The sequence below is a fragment of the Salarias fasciatus genome, chromosome 15, assembly GCF_902148845.1.
Source record: "Salarias fasciatus chromosome 15, fSalaFa1.1, whole genome shotgun sequence".
NCBI lineage: Eukaryota > Metazoa > Chordata > Actinopteri > Blenniiformes > Blenniidae > Salarias > Salarias fasciatus.
In genome coordinates this window covers 20001-35738 of record NC_043759.1, presented here as the reverse complement: position 1 = coordinate 35738, position 15738 = coordinate 20001, and the positions used below count along the sequence as shown (strand labels likewise).

Sequence of the window (15738 nt, the reverse complement as noted above, 5' to 3'; positions counted from 1 at the left end):
TGGAAAAACCCGTCCTCCCCGGGTTTCCCTGGGAATATGAATTAAAGTTACTCCTCTGGTACCGCGCGTCGCCACCCGCCATAAAACAACAGGAAGAAGAAGAAGAAGAAGGAGGAGGAGGCACCGTGCGTCATTACGTCACGCGGTCACGTGATGGAGCGCGTCCAATCGCAGTGCATCAACACGGGCTCCCGATGGCGGCCGGTTCGAGAGCGGGAATCTGAACCGCCGGAGGCGTCTACCGTCTGGAACCGAGCCGTGCGGGACTGAACGGTGAGTCGCGCGAACGTTAGCTTAGCCTCCGTTCGTTCGTTCATTCATTCACGTGTCCCGGATGTGAAGCTGCTGTGTGTGAATGTGAAGACTGGCGCCTCTGGAGGCCATGAAGCTGCAGCTCAGCGGCTCTCCGAGCCAGAAGGCCCAGTCCAGACACCAGAGCCCGAAGACGGCCTGGAGACAGACCCGGACCTGGACCCTGACCTGGACCCAGACCTGGACCCAGACCTGGACCCTGACCTGGACCCTGACCTGGACCCTGACCTGGACCCGGACCTGGACCCTGACCTGGACCCTGACCTGGACCCAGACCTGGATCCAGACCTGGACCCTGACCTGGACCCAGACCTGGACCCTGACCTGGACCCTGACCTGGACCCAGACCTGGACCCTGACCTGGACCCTGACCCGGACCCAGACCACCAACAGATTTCTTGGCGTCGGCCTGCGGTTGCTCGGCAGCCTCAGTGTGAACGCACAGAAAACGACGGTCGGCGCCTCTGACCTGCAGAACTGTGTGGGCTCTGAGCCTGAGCTGCAGCGCCGTCACACCCTGTTGACTCAGGAGGTGAAACCATTTGATGACGCCTGGACGCACATCGTGGAACCACTTCCACTACAGTTTTCTGTTTTGTTTTAAGGTGTTTCTGCAACGTTGAGACACTGAATTCTGACGGCTCTCCTTCAAGTCGGACACTTTTTCCACCTCAGCAGTGGAGTCCCGATGGCTCTGGTCCTGCTCCACTCAGTGTCTCCGTCTGTCCCTCCACTGCTGTGTCCTCCAGAGAGGACAGCAGACCGGCTGTCCGCCTCGCCTCAGGGTTTGGGTTTGGATTTCTGTCTCGCTGAAGAGTCGCTTCTTGGCTCGTTTCCTGTCCATCGTGCATCTCGCAGCGTAATGTACCCACATTTCATTCATGAGCTCGTTTGCATACCCATATATGGTGCCGGGGGTGGAGCTGGGGGATTGTGGGCGGGGTCGGCCACCGTCTGTTCTGGCAGGATTGGGATCCGTTACTTGGAAATAACGGACAGCTGTGCTGCGGACACGTTTTAGCTCCCGGATGGTTTTTGCAGACGGAAGTGAGCGCTGCGTTCCCACGCACCGCTGCCGTCAGATTTTCCCGCAGAGTTTTATAGGTAAGACCCCTGGACGTCCCTCTGGACCTGATGACCTGCTGCTCCTTCCAGCAAACTCGTGGTTTCCATGACGACGCTCCACAGCATCTGAACTGGACACAGATGACTTCCTGCATGTTTTATTTAACGATCAGTGTTGTTGTTTGTCTATTTGCTCATTTCTAACCTAACGGTTCCGCCTCAGCCTGTCCTCCCAGACCGGACCGGACCGGACCGGACCGGAGCCGGACCAGAGCGGAGCCAGACCGGACCGGAGCCAGAGCCAGAGCCGGGTTCAGACCTCTGATCGGATCACAGCCGGAGAACAGGACCATGGCTGCAGGTGTCTCTCTGGACCTGAGACGGACTGGAGGACGTCTGTCCTGAGGACATGGACACACGATGGACGCTGGTCTTCACTTTACCTGGCTGTGAAGTGAAGCGTGTCCAGTCACAGCAGATAAACCTTCATCTCATCAAGTTCAACACAAAAATAAAACCTTTATTTGGAAAATCAGCGTCTCTCAGTTCATTTAATGACTTCATCTGTTCAAACAACCGAACCAGCCTGACCTGGTTAACCCTCTAACTACCAGCCTGACCTGGTTAACCCTCTAACTACCACCCTGTCACCAGGTTAACCCTCTAACTACCACCCTGTCACCAGGTTAACCCTCTAACTACCAGCCTGACCTGGTTAACCCTCTAACTACCAGCCTGTCACCAGGTTAACCCTCTAACTACCAGCCTGACCTGGTTAACCCTCTAACTACCAGCCTGACCAGGTTAACCCTCTAACTACCAGCCTGACCAGGTTAACCCTCTAACTACCACCCTGTCACCAGGTTAACCCTCTAACTACCAGCCTGACCTGGTTAACCCTCTAACTACCAGCCTGTCACCAGGTTAACCCTCTAACTACCAGCCTGACCAGGTTAACCCTCTAACTACCAGCCTGACCTGGTTAACCCTCTAACTACCAGCCTGACCAGGTTAACCCTCTAACTACCAGCCTGACCTGGTTAACCCTCTAACTACCAGCCTGACCTGGTTAACCCTCTAACTACCAGCCTGACCTGGTTAACCCTCTAACTACCAGCCTGACCAGGTTGGAGATTGAAATTCAGAACAGAGATAAAATCTCCCCCTCCTCTAGGCTCCTCCCCCTTTCCTAGGCTCCTCCCCTATGACTCATTGCACTCCTCCAGGCTCCTCCCCCTCCTCAGGCCCCTCCCCCTCCTCCAGGCTCCTCCTCTGCGACTCCTCTCACTCCCTCCCTCCACACGGCGCAGCCCCGCCCCCCTCTGGCCAGGTGTGGAGCGAACAGCACCTCCAGCCTGCGGGGGGCGCTGCTCTGCCCCCCTGCAGAGACCGTCCCAGACAGACGCCGCATCATCAGCCGGACCGTCACCTGGTTGGCCCAGGCCAGGCCCAGGGCGGGGCTTAGGGAGGAGGGGGAGGGGCTAAGGGCCAGAGAGAGACAGACAACTTCAGACAGGTTTAGACCAGTCAGTCACAGTGTGTGTGTGTGTGTGTGTGTGTGTGTGTCTGTGTGTGTGTGTGTGTGTGTGTGTGTTGTGTGTGTGTGTGTGTGTGTTGTGCTGTGGTTGATTTGAGAGTGTGTCAAAGTTTGATTGGATGTGAGGTGATCAGGCGTCTCCTGTCCTGTGATTGGACGACGCCAAACAACAGATTCTTCAGTTTCTGAACTTTTAGGAAGAAAATGTTGAGTCTGAAGTGAGAAATGAGGAGGAGGAAGAGGAGGAAGAGGAGGAAGACGAGGAGGAGGAGGAGGAGGAGGAAGAGGAGGAAGACGAGGAGGAGGAGGAAGACGAGGAGGAAGAGGAGGAGGAGGAGGAAGAGGAGGAAGACGAGGAGGAGGAAGAAGAGGAGGAGGAGGAGGAAGAGGAGGAGGAGAAGACGAGGAGGAAGGGAGGAGGAAGAGGAGGAAGAGAGGAGGAGGAAGAAGAGGGAGGAGGAGGAGGAGCAGGCGGAAGAGGAGAGGAGGAGGAGGCGATGAAAGCGAGGAGGAGGAAGAAGAGAGGAGGAGTCGGAGGCGGAGGAGGAAGAAGGAGGACTGATAGGAGGAAGAGAGGACGAAGTAGTACGAAGAGTTATGATGAGGAGGAGGAGAGGGGCGGAAGGAGAGGAGGAGGAGGGGAGGAGGAGGTAGGAAGACGAGTAGGAGAGAGGCGAGGAGGAGAGGAAGACGGAGAGAAGGAATAAAGGAGGAGAGAGGCGACGGCGAAGACGAGGAGGAGGAGGAGGAGAAAGACGAGGAGGAGGAGGAGGAGGAGGAGGAAATGTCATTTACCCCAAAGTCTCGTCTGATTGGCTGAAAACATCTGTCACCTAAAAAAACAAAGACTCATCAGAGCAGCAGCAACAACCTGTGTGTGTGTGTGTGTGTGTGTACCTGGTTGATGTGAGTGTGTGGGTGTGTGTGTGTGTGTGTGTGTGTGTGTACCTGGTTGATGTGTGTGTGGGTGTGTGTGTGTGTGTGTGTGTGTGTGTGCCTGGTTGATGTGTGTGTGTGTGTGTGTGTGTGTACCTGGTTGATGTGTGTGTGTGTGTGTGTGTGTGTGTGTGTGTGTGTGTGTGTGTGTGTGTGCGTGTGCACCTGGTTGATGTGTGTGTGTGTATGTGTACCTGGTTGGTGTGTGTGCGTGTGCACCTGGTTGATGTGTGTGTGTGTGTGTACCTGGTTGATGTGTGTGTGTGTGTGTGTGTGTACCTGGTTGATGTGTGTGTGTGTGTGTGTGTGTACCTGGTTGGTGTGTGTGTGTGTGTGTGTGTGTGTGTGTGTGTGTACCTGGTTGATGTGTGTGTGTGTGTGTGTGTGTACCTGGTTGATGCGTGTGTGTGTGTGTACCTGGTTGATGCGTGTGTGTGTGTGTGTGTGTGTACCTGGTTGATGCGTGTGTGTGTGTGTGTGTGTGTACCTGGTTGATGTGTGTGTGTGTGTGTACCTGGTTGGTGTGTGTGTGTGTGTGTGTGTACCTGGTGGATATGTGTGTGTGTGTGTGTACCTGGTTGATGTGTGTGTGTGTACCTGGTTAATGTGTGTGTGTGCACCTGGTTGATGTATGTGTGTGTGTACCTGGTTGGTGTGTGTGTGTGTGTGTGTACCTGGTTGGTGTGTGTGTGTGTGTGTGTACCTGGTTGGTGTGTGTGTGTGTGTGTATGTGTGTGTGTACCTGGTTGGTGTGTGTGTGTGTGTGTGTGCCTGTCAGAGGTGTGTGTGTGTGTGTGTGTGTGTGTGTGTGTGTGTGTGTGTGTACCTGGTTGATGTGTGTGTTTGTGTGTGTGTCCACCTGTCAGGTGTGTGTGTGTGTGTGTGTGTGCCTGTCAGAGGTGTGTGTGTGTGTGTACCTGGTTGGTGTGTGTGTGTGTGTGTGTGAGTACCTGGTTGATATGTGTATGTGTGTGTGTACCTGGTTGATGTGTGTGTGTGTACCTGGTTGATGTGTGTGTGTGTGTGTATACCTGGTTGGTGTGTGTGTGTGTGTGTGTGTGTGTGTGTGTGTTTGTGTGTGTGTGCCTGTCAGAGGTGTGTGTGTGTGTGTGTGTGTGTCCACCTGTCAGGTGTGTGTGTGTTTGTGTGTGTTTGTGCCTGTCAGATGTGTGTGTGTGTGTGTACCTGGTTGGTGTGTGTGTATGTGTACCTGGTTGATGTGTGTGTGTGTATGTGTGTGTGTACCTGGTTGGTGTGTGTGTGTGTGTGTGTGTGTGTATGTGTGTGTGTACCTGGTTGATGTGTGTGTGTGTGTGTGTGTGTGTGTGCACCTGGTTGATGTGTGTGTGTGAGTGTGTATGTGTACCTGGTTGGTGTGTGTGTGTGTGTGTGTACCTGGTTGATGTGTGTGTGTGTGTACCTGGTTGATGTGTGTGTGTGTGTGTGTGTGTGTGTGTGTACCTGGTTGATGTGTGTGTGTGTGTGTGTGTGTGTGTGTGTACCTGGTTGGTGTGTGTGTGTGTGTGTGTGTGTGTATGTGTGTGTGTGTGTACCTGGTTGATGTGTGTGTGTGTGTACCTGATTGATGTGTGTGTGTGTGTGTGTGTGTACCTGGTGGATGTGTGTGTGTGTGTGTGCACCTGGTTGATGTGTGTGTGTGTGTGTGTGTGTGTATGTGTACCTGGTTGGTGTGTGTGTGTGTGTGTACCTGGTTGATGTGTGTGTGTGTGTGTGTACCTGGTTGATGTGTGTGTGTGTGTGTGTGTGTGTGTGTGTGTGTGTGTACCTGGTTGGTGTGTGTGTGTGTGTGTGTGTGTGTACCTGGTTGATGTGTGTGTGTGTGTGTGTGTGTGTGTGTGTGTGGTGTGTGTGTGTACCTGGTTGGTGTGTGTGTGTGTGTGTGTGTGTGTGTACCTGGTTGATGTGTGTGTGTGTGTGTGTGTGTGTGTACCTGGTTGATGTGTGTGTGTGTGTGTACCTGGTTGGTGTGTGTGTGTGTGTGTACCTGGTTGATGTGTGAGTGTGTGTGTGTGTGTGTGTACCTGGTTGATGTGTGTATGTGTGTGTGTGTGTGTACCTGGTGGATGTGTGTGTGTGTGTGTGTACCTGGTTGGTGTGTGTGTGTGTGTGTGTGTGTGTGTGTGTGTGTGTACCTGGTTGATGTGTGTATGTGTGTGTGTGTGTGTGTGTGTGTGTACCTGGTTGATGTGTGTGTGTGTGTTTGTGTGTACCTGGTTGATGTGTGTGTGTGTGTTTGTGTGTACCTGGTTGATGTGTGTGTGTGTGTGTGTGTGTACCTGGTTGATGTGTGTGTGTGTGTGTGTGTACCTGGTTGGTGTGTGTGTGTGTGTGTGTGTGTGTGTACCTGGTTGATGTGTGTGTGTGTGTGTGTGTGTGTGTACCTGGTTGGTGTGTGTGTGTGTGTGTGTGTGTGTGTGTGTGTGTACCTGGTTGGTGTGTGTGTGTGTGTGTGTGTGTGTGTGTGTGTGTGTGTGTGTGTGTACCTGGTTGATGTGTGTATGTGTGTGTGTGTGTGTGTGTGTGTGTACCTGGTTGATGTGTGTGTGTGTGTTTGTGTGTACCTGGTTGATGTGTGTGTGTGTGTTTGTGTGTACCTGGTTGATGTGTGTGTGTGTGTGTGTGTACCTGGTTGGTGTGTGTGTGTGTGTGTGTGTGTGTGTGTGTGTGTGTGTACCTGGTTGATGTGTGTGTGTGTGTGTGTGTGTGTGTGTGTGTGTGTGTGTGTGTACCTGGTTGGTGTGTGTGTGTGTGTGTGTGTGTACCTGGTTGATGTGTGTGTGTGTGTGTGTGTGTGTGTGTGTGTGTGTGTGTACCTGGTTGGTGTGTGTGTGTGTGTGTGTGTGTGTGTACCTGGTTGATGCAGACCACCGGGACCCTGAACTCCCTGCTGAGCGCCTGCAGGCTGCAGGAGACGCTCAGCAGCTGTTTGTTCCTCGTCAGCCAATCATCAGCCTGGAACTCACACCTGAGGGGCGCGGCCACCGAGTCCAGCACCAGGAGGCGCACCAGGCCCCGGGCCAGCAGGACCCGGGCCCGGCGGGACAGGCACAGCTGCAGGGAGTCCTGGAGACACCGGGGACAGCGGGTCACAGCGGGTCACAGCAGGACCCAGCCGGTCCCAGCCGGTCCCAGCAGGACCCAGCAGGACCCAGCCGGTCCCAGCAGGACTCAGCAGGACCCAGCCGGTCCCAGCAGGACTCAGCAGGACCCAGCCGGTCCCAGCAGGACCCAGCAGGACCCAGCCGGTCCCAGCAGGACTCAGCAGAACCCAGCCGGTCCCAGCAGGACTCAGCAGGACCCAGCCGGTCCCAGCAGGACCCAGCAGGACCCAGCCGGTCCCAGCAGGACCCAGCAGGACCCAGCCGGTCCCAGCAGGACTCAGCAGGACCCAGCCGGTCCCAGCAGGACTCAGCAGGACCCAGCAGGACTCAGCAGGACTCAGCAGGACTCACCAGGTCCGCAGTGTGTTCTATGTAGACGTGGTCGCTGAAGCGCAGACAACTGAGGACTTCTGGAGGGACGTCTGGACGGAGACGGGACTGTTCTGAGATCAGCTGCTGGAGACGCCTGATGGGGAACCGGTCCTCAGTGCAGACATACAGGACACCTGAGGACAGCAGAGACACCTGAGGACAGCAGACACACCAGAGGACAGCAGAGACACCTGAGGACAGAAGAGACACCAGAGGACAGGAGAGACCTGAGGACAGCAGAGACACCTGAGGACAGCAGAGACACCAGAGGACAGCAGAGACACCAGAGGACAGGGACATGCTGACTGACCGGACTGCAGGCCTCCGTGTGTCTCCGGGTACTGGACGGTGAGACACAGCTGCAGAGCCAGCTGTGTCTTCCCTGCTCCGCTCTGTCCACACAGCTCGGTGACGCCCCCCGCAGGCAGACCCCCCCTCAGCAGCTCGTCCAGCAGGGGACACCCCACACTGAGCCTGAGGCCGGACTCCAACCCGCAACCCGGACCGAGCTGCAGCGCTGAGGACACACAGAGTCCCGATGGGACCAGTCAGAGCCAGTCTGTCTCTGTTTGGACCGGTCTGTCTCTGGTCTCTGTTTGGACCGGTCTGTCTCTGGTCTCTGTTTGGACCGGTCTGTCTCTGGTCTCTGTTTGGACCAGTCTGTCTCTGGTCTCTGTTTGGACCAGGTGTCTCTGTTTGGACCGGTCTGTCTCACCTGGGACCGGGGCCCTGGTCCTCCAGGCGGCAGCAGCGGTGGACAGCAGTCTCTGGACGTCCTGAGGAAACAGGCCTGTCTGTCTCTGCAGGTCCACAGCGGGGACACCCAGGACGTCTCTGACACCTTTCAACCCGGCTGCACACACACGCGCACACACGCACACACAGAGGCCTGGTTACCATGGTAACCGTACGGAGCCAGCGGCTGGCGGGACTTGGTGGTTCTCACCCCGCCGCAGGGCGGCTCTGACCGGCGGGTCCAGGTCCAGCTCGTCGCAGTTCATTCCTGGTCCTCAGCCCCACTGGCGGACCGGGCGGACCGGGAGGACCGGGAGACCCGGCTGCACGTCCCGCTGAAGCGCGCTCACCGGGTGGCCGCACCGGGAAAAGCCCGCGCCCGCCGGACCGTACCACTGAGGGCCGCAGGGGGGGGGGGGCGGTCCCTCTTCTAAACGTAAACCCTGGCCCGGTCGGCCCTGCCGGAGCCGGACTCCCGAACCAGATCTGGTTTTAATCCGTGTTTCGCTCCCCATGAACCCGGAAGTGGTCTCTGCGGGCGTTAGTTCGGTTTGTTTTCACTGACTGTCGGACTTTACTTCCTCAATGAAGTAGTCCGGCGCGCCGTGACGTCATTTCCGTGCGTCAAGTGAAGAAAACAAAATAGGAACAACAGAACCCATTCGGAACCTGAAGGCTCCAGAACCTGGAGGGCTTGGTGCGGCTGGAGGCTGCGGGGTGACGGAGGAGTTGCCGCCGGGTGCAGAGTCTCCCGTCAAAGTCCGGTTCGAATCCGCGTAGCTCCGCGACACCGTGGGTCAGCGGGTCGGCGGGCGGCTCGTAGCGACGCTGCTTCTCCGGCCCCGGGTTCGAGTCTGAGGCTGAGCGTTTTGGCCTCCGGAGCTTCAGGCTGAGTTTTGATCTGGAAGCGGGCGAGTCTCCTCCGGACCGCAGACGAGGTGAGACCAGGACCCAGCGGGGACCCTGGACCCTTGAACGTCCTGACCCGGTCCCTCTCCCCACAAACCAGGCTTTAATCCGTCCACTCCGCCGGAACACACTGGCTTTATCACACATTATGTTGTAGCAGTATATATTGTATTGTACGTTGTATATTATATTGTATATATTATTTCCTACGATATTGTAAGATTCATGTTGTAGATACAGTTAGATCTTCCTGGTTTTTAGCTCTCTGTGATCATCTCGGAGTACGACCATTTGCACTGATATTTTTATTTTCATTTGCACCTTCCTTCGCTTTTTGCCCCCCTGTGCTTCCAGCCCGTAAGTTTCTGCAGTGAGATTCATAAAGTCTGTTCTGTTCCAGAGCCTCATATCAGCTGACATGTGGGCGGGGCCAGAGAGCGAGAGGGGCGGGGCCAGAGAGCAACGAGGGGCGGGGCCAGCGGGTGACGAGGGCGTCCGTCCAACATCCAGTCAGTGGACAGAAGACACATCAGGAAATTTGGCTTTGACAAATTTGAAATTTGACAGTGAAAGGAATTCTGGGAAAATTATGTTCAGTTTCAGACATGGAAGGAAAGAAGGATGGAAGGATGACAGAACTGGATTCAGTCCACTTTATTACAGTGAAGGACGTCTCTGGAGCGCTGGACACGAAGACAACAGGAAATAAACAAAAGGATAAAAAACTAAGTCCAGCAGAGAAACCTGCTGAGACAAGACAAGACAGTGAGAGAGACAGAGGACAGGAGCTCAACACTCATGCCACAGTGGACAGACAGGGTAGGACGGGTTAGGACAGACTGGGACAGGGTAGGACGGGTTCGTCCAGTCTCCGTCCTGCCTGTGGACCGTCGTCCTCTGAACAGTGGGACGGTCCACTGCAGACCTGGACGTGCCTCAGAGCTGCGTCTCGTCTGTCCACAGCTGCAGCAGCAGGACCGGGGACAGGGACGGCGGGACCATGAGCGGCCGGCAGTGCAGGACATGCGGTGGGACGGATGTGGACGTGGACCAGGCCAGGGGCAGCGCCGTGTGCACCGGCTGCGGCTCCGTCCTGGAGGACAACATCATCGTGTCCGAGGTCCAGTTCGTGGAGGGAAGCGGCGGCGTCTCGGCGGCCGTGGGACAGTTCGTGTCCTCCGATGGTGAGACAGTGTGTGTGTGTGTGTGTGTGTGTGTCTCTGAAGGAAGACAGACAAAGTCTCAGGGTTGAATGTCCAAGCTTTATTGTCCCCCGCTCTGTGGACGCAGCCCGTCAGCTGACTGGTTGACCTGAGGGAGACAGAGACGTGAGCAGCCGTCCTCGCTCCGGGGACGGGGTCCCCGCCTGCTCAGGAGGGGACAGAGGGTTCTGGCAGGGTTCTCCAGGGAACCACGGTAAGGTGCGGTTCTCTGGAGAACCCACTGCTGGGCCCCGTCTCCATGGCAACGCCTCAAGTCACAACACGAAGTTTAATTGTTTTGAAAACCGAGGCCTGCAGTCCTCCTGCCGGCCCACCGGGTGGTGCTGCAGAGAGCAACGCACTGGAAACGACATGTTCCTGTTAACAGTGGCTTTTCTCAGGAGAGTATTGACCAGGACCAGGACCAGGACCAGGACCAGGACAAGGGCCAGAGACTTTACCGTCTACCAGTCGTAGAGTTTTCACAAAGGTCCACCTTGGGAACCGTTTCCAAAAAGCTGTGTTGTCAGTGGTTCAAACCCGGAACCCGTGAGGGCGGGGCAGAACCCGTGAGGGCGGGGCAGAACCCGTGAGGGCGGGGCAGAACCCATGAGGGCGGGGCAGAACCCATGAGGGCGGGGCAGAACCCGGTGACCCTGACAGGGGACACCAGGTGTCTTGGTACCTGTCCACACCATGCTGTCCCCGGCATCCAGCAGAACCTTTTGGACCTCTTGAGGCCGGCGAGTCCCGATGAGACGGGACGTCCTGCCGAGTCTCCCTCTGGTCCCCCGGTCACGGGTCTGGAAGGGTCTGGAGTGCTCTGGAGTCTTCCTGTGAACGAGACGGTCCTGGTTCGCCGGACTGGTCCGTCAGGTTCTGGATCAGCCTAGGTCCTACCTGTGGGTTGGAGGTTCCAGTCCTCCGCTGCTCGGGGTTCTGGCAGTCCGGACCGGGTTCTGCCGGAATGGACCGCATTCTGCTGGAGGTGCTTGAAGTTCAGGATTAGGTCTCCATTGTGGGACACTGCAGACGGACCCTGTTGGACCTGGACACTCTGAAGACCGGGTTCTGGACTGTGGACGGCTGTCTGACCGCCGGGACTGAGGGACGGCTCGGGGTTCCTCAGGTCTCTCTGTGGAACCGAAGCTTTCTGGGCCACATGAAGTCCAGCAGGGTTGACTGGACCAACAGAACTGTCCTCCAGAGGTCCCCCTTCTGGAGAGCCAGCTGTGTCTGGGTTCAGGTGGACTCCGTTGGGTTCCGTGTGGCGGACCGCTGGGTTCGGGTTCAGGTGCTGCAGGTCTTGCGGACTCTCAGGTTGGCTGATGGGTTCTGGATCATGGTGGAACCCAGCAGGTGCCAGGTCTGTGTTGGGGTCCAGGTCTGTGTTGGGGTCCAGGTCTGCGTTGGGGTCCAGGGGGGGGGGTCCAGAACCTGGATGAGTTCTCAGCGGCCGGTCAGAAACCAGCTGATCCCATGTGGGGCCAGAAGTCCAGGTTCTGGAGGTGACCCGGTTCAGACCGGAGCCAGCATCTGGTTCTTCACCCGGTCCTGAACCTGGACCCGAGACCTCTACGGACTCGGAGCTCGGTGGGTCCGGGGACAGCAGCTGGATCCTGTTGTCCAGCTGTGAGTCCGGTCTGTGAGTGGGCGTGGACCAGGGGACACCAAGTCCCGGGGAGACGGCAGGACCAGGACCAGATGAACTCTGCAGAGACACTTTCTGGGTTCGGCTCTGAGGGACCAGCTGGGTCTGAGACGGGTCTGCAGCCGGACTCTGGTCCAGCCGGTTGGTCTGGAGTGGACATTCAGGACCCGGGACGCGGGACGCTGCATCAGTCAGGACAGAAGACACTGAGACACTGGCGCCCGGAGACAGAGGACAGTCCCACCTGGAGACAGAGGACAGTCCACCGCCGTCCCTGACCTGTGAGACCTGTGAGGCCGTCGGAGACGGAACCCAATCCAGGAGTCTCCGATCTGAAGACCCGGTCCACAAACAGTCTGCTGAGCGCCGTGAGGGGGTAGAAGCACCGGACCGTCACCCTGCGGGACCGACAAAGACCGTCACCGGACCGGCACCGGACCGGCACCGACAAAGACCGTCACCGGACCGGCACCGGACCGGCACCAGACTGGCACCGGACTGTCACAGGACTGGCACCCTGCGGGACCGACAAGGACCGGCACCGGACCGGCACCAGACCGGCACCGACAAAGACCGTCACCGGACCGGCACCGGACCGGCACCAGACTGGCACCGGACTGTCACAGGACTGGCACCCTGCGGGACCGACAAGGACCGGCACCAGACCGGCACCGACAAAGACCGTCACCGGACCGGCACCAGACCGGCACCGACAAAGACCGTCACCGGACCGGCACCAGACTGGCACCGGACTGTCACAGGACTGGGACCTTGCGGGACTGACAAGGACCGGCACCAGACCGGCACCAGACCGGCACCCTGCGGGGCCGACACCACCGGCACCGGTTCGTCAGACCCGGGTCAGCTGCCCACGCCGGCCTCCATACCGGAACCGGGACTCCCTGGAGATGGAGTTGGGTCCGTCGGCGACGAGGCGTCTCTCAGAGCGGATCTGGTTCTCGTAGACCACGTACGACTCGCCGACCTGTCAGAGAGACGGACAGTCCGTCAACATGGCCGCCGCTCGCCGCCGTCCCGGCGCCGTACCATTTCTCTGGTCCCGCAGGAGTCCAGCCGGAACTGGAACAGGACCCGGACGCCGTCGGTCTGCTGGGGCCTGCAGGTCCGGTCCAACAGGTGCGTCCTGTCGGGCCGGACCGGAGGACTCGTCCCGCCGGGGGACGCCACCACCGTCACCGTCCCGTCTGCCGAGCACGCTGGAGACGCACGGGAACGACCAATCAGGCTCCGGCTCCGAGGCCCCGGCGGGTCCACCGATCCGGATCGGTCTGCACCGGCCGGGTCCGCGGTCCGGCCCGGGACTCACCGATCATGTCCTGCGTCCTGAACAGGCAGCGTTTGGACGTGGACGTCTGCACCTGCAGAGTCCTGGCGTCTCTCAGGACGAGCCTGAACGTCCCGTAGAAGTTGGACAAGTTGATTCTCTGGAGGGTGAAGACAGACGCAGAGGTCAGAGGTCAAACCGGGTCGCTGGGTCGCTGGTCCTGACCCAGCAGGGTCTTCGGCGCTCCGGGACGCCTCTCACCTCGTAGGTGTAGCCGACGGAGAAGACCGGGACCTCCAGGGTCTGGCCCCGGCTGTGGTTGAAGAGCCGGTACCCCCTCCGGGCCGCCAGGTCAGAGGTCAGCGCCTCGAGGCCGACGCCCACCTCCCACAGGCTCTGGGACGGATGCAGTCTGTCCACGCTGAAGGACACGCCCCCCTCCAGGCACTGGGCCGTGATCTGAGGAGGGACTGCAGAGGACCGGGGGTCAGGCTGGACCTGCCCAGACCCGGCCGGACCCGGCTGGTCCCAGCTGGTCCCGGCCGGACCCGGTGCAGGTACTCACAGGCGTTCCGGGTCCGCGCTGTGACCAGGGTGTGATGGTAGTACGACTCCCGCCGGGGCTCCAGGGTCAGGGTGAAGTTGACGTGGATGGAGTTCTGGACCACGCCTCCGCCCAGGTACTGTTGGACAGACGGGTGGAGACATGGACAGACCGGGACCCCAGTGGACCGGGTCCACGCCCCTGGCGCTCACCTCCCGGCGGACCGCCGGGTCCTCGAAGGGCAGCTGCAGCTCGTAGCCCCGGCTGCCGTTGGCATGCAGAACCGGCCGGACCCGGAACCCCGGTTCTGGACTCTCTGCCATCAGGTTCCCATTGATCCAGACCTCCTCCAGGACCACGTCGTCAGGGACGTTCTCCAGGGAGACACGGAACCCCTGCTGTCCGTCCACCGTCTCTGTGAACGCAGAACCGGACGTCTGAACGCCGGGTCCGGCCCGGGTCCGGCCCTGGCCCGACCCGGGTCCGGCCCTGGCCCGGGTCCGGCCCGGACACCTACTGTTGAGGCTGAAGGGCCGGCGGCAGACCGGCGGCGTCTGCAGGCGCCGGACCGCCCGGTGCCGGGTGTCCAGGCTGCTGCCGTCCCGGTAGGACAGCGTGAAGACGTGCTGGGACAGCAGCAGGACGCCGTACGTCTCCCAGTACGTGTTGTCCTCCACCAGGCTCTGCAGAGACGGATCAGACGGGATGTCTCCTGGTCAGACCGGGATCGGGACCGGGACCGGGACCGGGCCTACCGTTCTGTAGCCCCCCTCCGCTCCGAATGGAACCCGGATCTGGACGGCTCCGTCCCGGTGGACCAGGCTGATTCCTCTGGACGCCGCGGCGGCTTCGTCCAGGAGGACGTCGTCCACCCCGAGGTCGAAGCTCCGGCTCTGGAACCCGGTCCCCTCCGGGACCAGCGGGGCGAGGACCCGGGGGACGTCCCACTGCAGCCGGCCGCCGTCGAACCGGCCCGGACCTGCAGGACGTCGGGCGGGATGAGTCCCGGCCCCGTTAGAGACGGACGTCCTGCGGTCCGGAGGACGCTCACCGACGGGACAGGCCATGGTCACGTCCAGCGCCACCACCAGCAGCTGCGCCCGCAAGAACAGGGACACCGGCAGGACCTCCAGGGCCACGCCCCCCACCTGAGGACAGACACTCCCCCCGCTCTCATTGGTCCTCATCGTTTCAGCACTTTCCATCTGACTCGGTACAAACCAGAGAGCATCATGGGAAAATTCTCCGGGAGGCGGCGCCTCGCCGCTACTCACCGTGGTGACTTCGGCCTGCGCCTGTCGGTACGGCGCTCGCAGCACCAGCCTGTAGGGGGAGCCGGCGAGGCTGTAGTTCCCCCCCCGGCCGCCGGGCAGCGGCAGCGAGGACACCCGGCCGTCGCTCTGCAGGAACATCAGCTGCCAGGAGGGCGGCGCCGTGCTGCCCACCTGAGGACCACAAGCGCCCGGCGCTCAGCGGCGCCGCCTGGTGCTCAGCGGCGGCGCCCAATGGACGCCCGGCGCTCAGCGGCGCTGCCTGGTGCTCAGCAGCGGCGCCCGGTGCTCAGTGGTGCCGCCCAGCGCTCAGCGGCGCCGCCCGGCGGACGCCCGGCGCTCAGCGGCGCCGCTCTGGAGTTTGAGACCGGTACTGTGCTGCGAGGAGGACCTGTGGCTCCATCCTGGATCCTGACGGAGACGCAGTGGACTCACCTGAGACGCGGCGTCCCGCCACACCTGGCTGCCATCTTGTCCCCCACATAGAGTCTGTCTCCTCACGTTGACCTGCCAGAACCGCCCGTCAGGGAGAACCGCCCGGCAGGGAGAACCGCCACCAGACAGCAAGTGGCGGAAGGCGCCCTGACCTCCATGTAGTCCTCCTCACAGACCACCTCCCTGGCGGTCCAGGTGGGACCGGGACAGACCGCCGAGACGGGCCGGCTGCTCCACCCGCCGCCGCCGTCACTCAGCAGGACGTTCAGGCTGAAGGTGAAGACCCGGTCGTCCTGGCAACAGCAGAACACCACATGTTCTCCGTCAGGGGCGTCAGCCGGGTCCGCCGAGGTTCTGGACAG

The 15738-nt window shown here is 59.6% G+C and overlaps 2 protein-coding genes across 3 annotated transcripts in view; one reads left to right on the top strand and one right to left on the bottom strand.

The window, feature by feature from the left end:
- Window positions 1-2617: 2617 nt before the first annotated feature.
- xrcc3 (X-ray repair complementing defective repair in Chinese hamster cells 3) lies at window positions 2618-8622 on the bottom strand. Its single transcript, XM_030110017.1, has 7 exons — window positions 8291-8622; window positions 8060-8197; window positions 7655-7861; window positions 7324-7478; window positions 6722-6934; window positions 3710-3747; window positions 2618-2858 (listed from the first exon to the last, which is right to left on the bottom strand). The coding sequence occupies exons 1-7, from the start codon at window positions 8343-8345 to the stop codon at window positions 2618-2620; spliced, it is 1047 nt and encodes a 348-aa protein (XP_029965877.1). The 5' UTR covers window positions 8346-8622.
- A 92-nt stretch (window positions 8623-8714) lies between these two features.
- The window catches only part of LOC115401923 (transcription factor IIIB 90 kDa subunit-like), a 22664-nt gene continuing 15640 nt past the window's right edge, over window positions 8715-15738 (top strand). Inside the window, exons 1-2 of one of the 2 annotated variants that reach the window (XM_030110306.1) lie at window positions 8715-9017; window positions 9952-10172. In XM_030110306.1, coding sequence (XP_029966166.1) covers window positions 9989-10172 — 184 coding nt within the window. In that variant the 5' untranslated portion in view covers window positions 8715-9017; window positions 9952-9988. Of the gene's footprint in view, window positions 9018-9598; window positions 9808-9951; window positions 10173-15738 lie in introns of those variants that run through there. The other variant, XM_030110307.1, reaches the window with a different exon arrangement.

Excerpts from the sequence above, each read along its gene's own strand:
- xrcc3 (XM_030110017.1), bottom strand. The coding sequence starts at position 8,345 with ATGAACTGCGACGAGCTGGACCTGGACCCGCCGGTCAGAGCCGCCCTG. Across the intron at positions 3,748-6,721 it reads CGGTGGTCTGCATCAACCAG|GTGACAGATGTTTTCAGCCA; the intron begins GTACACACACAC and ends TTGTTTTTTTAG. Across the intron at positions 2,859-3,709 it reads CAATCAGACGAGACTTTGGG|CCCCTCCCCCTCCTCCCTAA; the intron begins GTAAATGACATT and ends TCTGGCCCTTAG.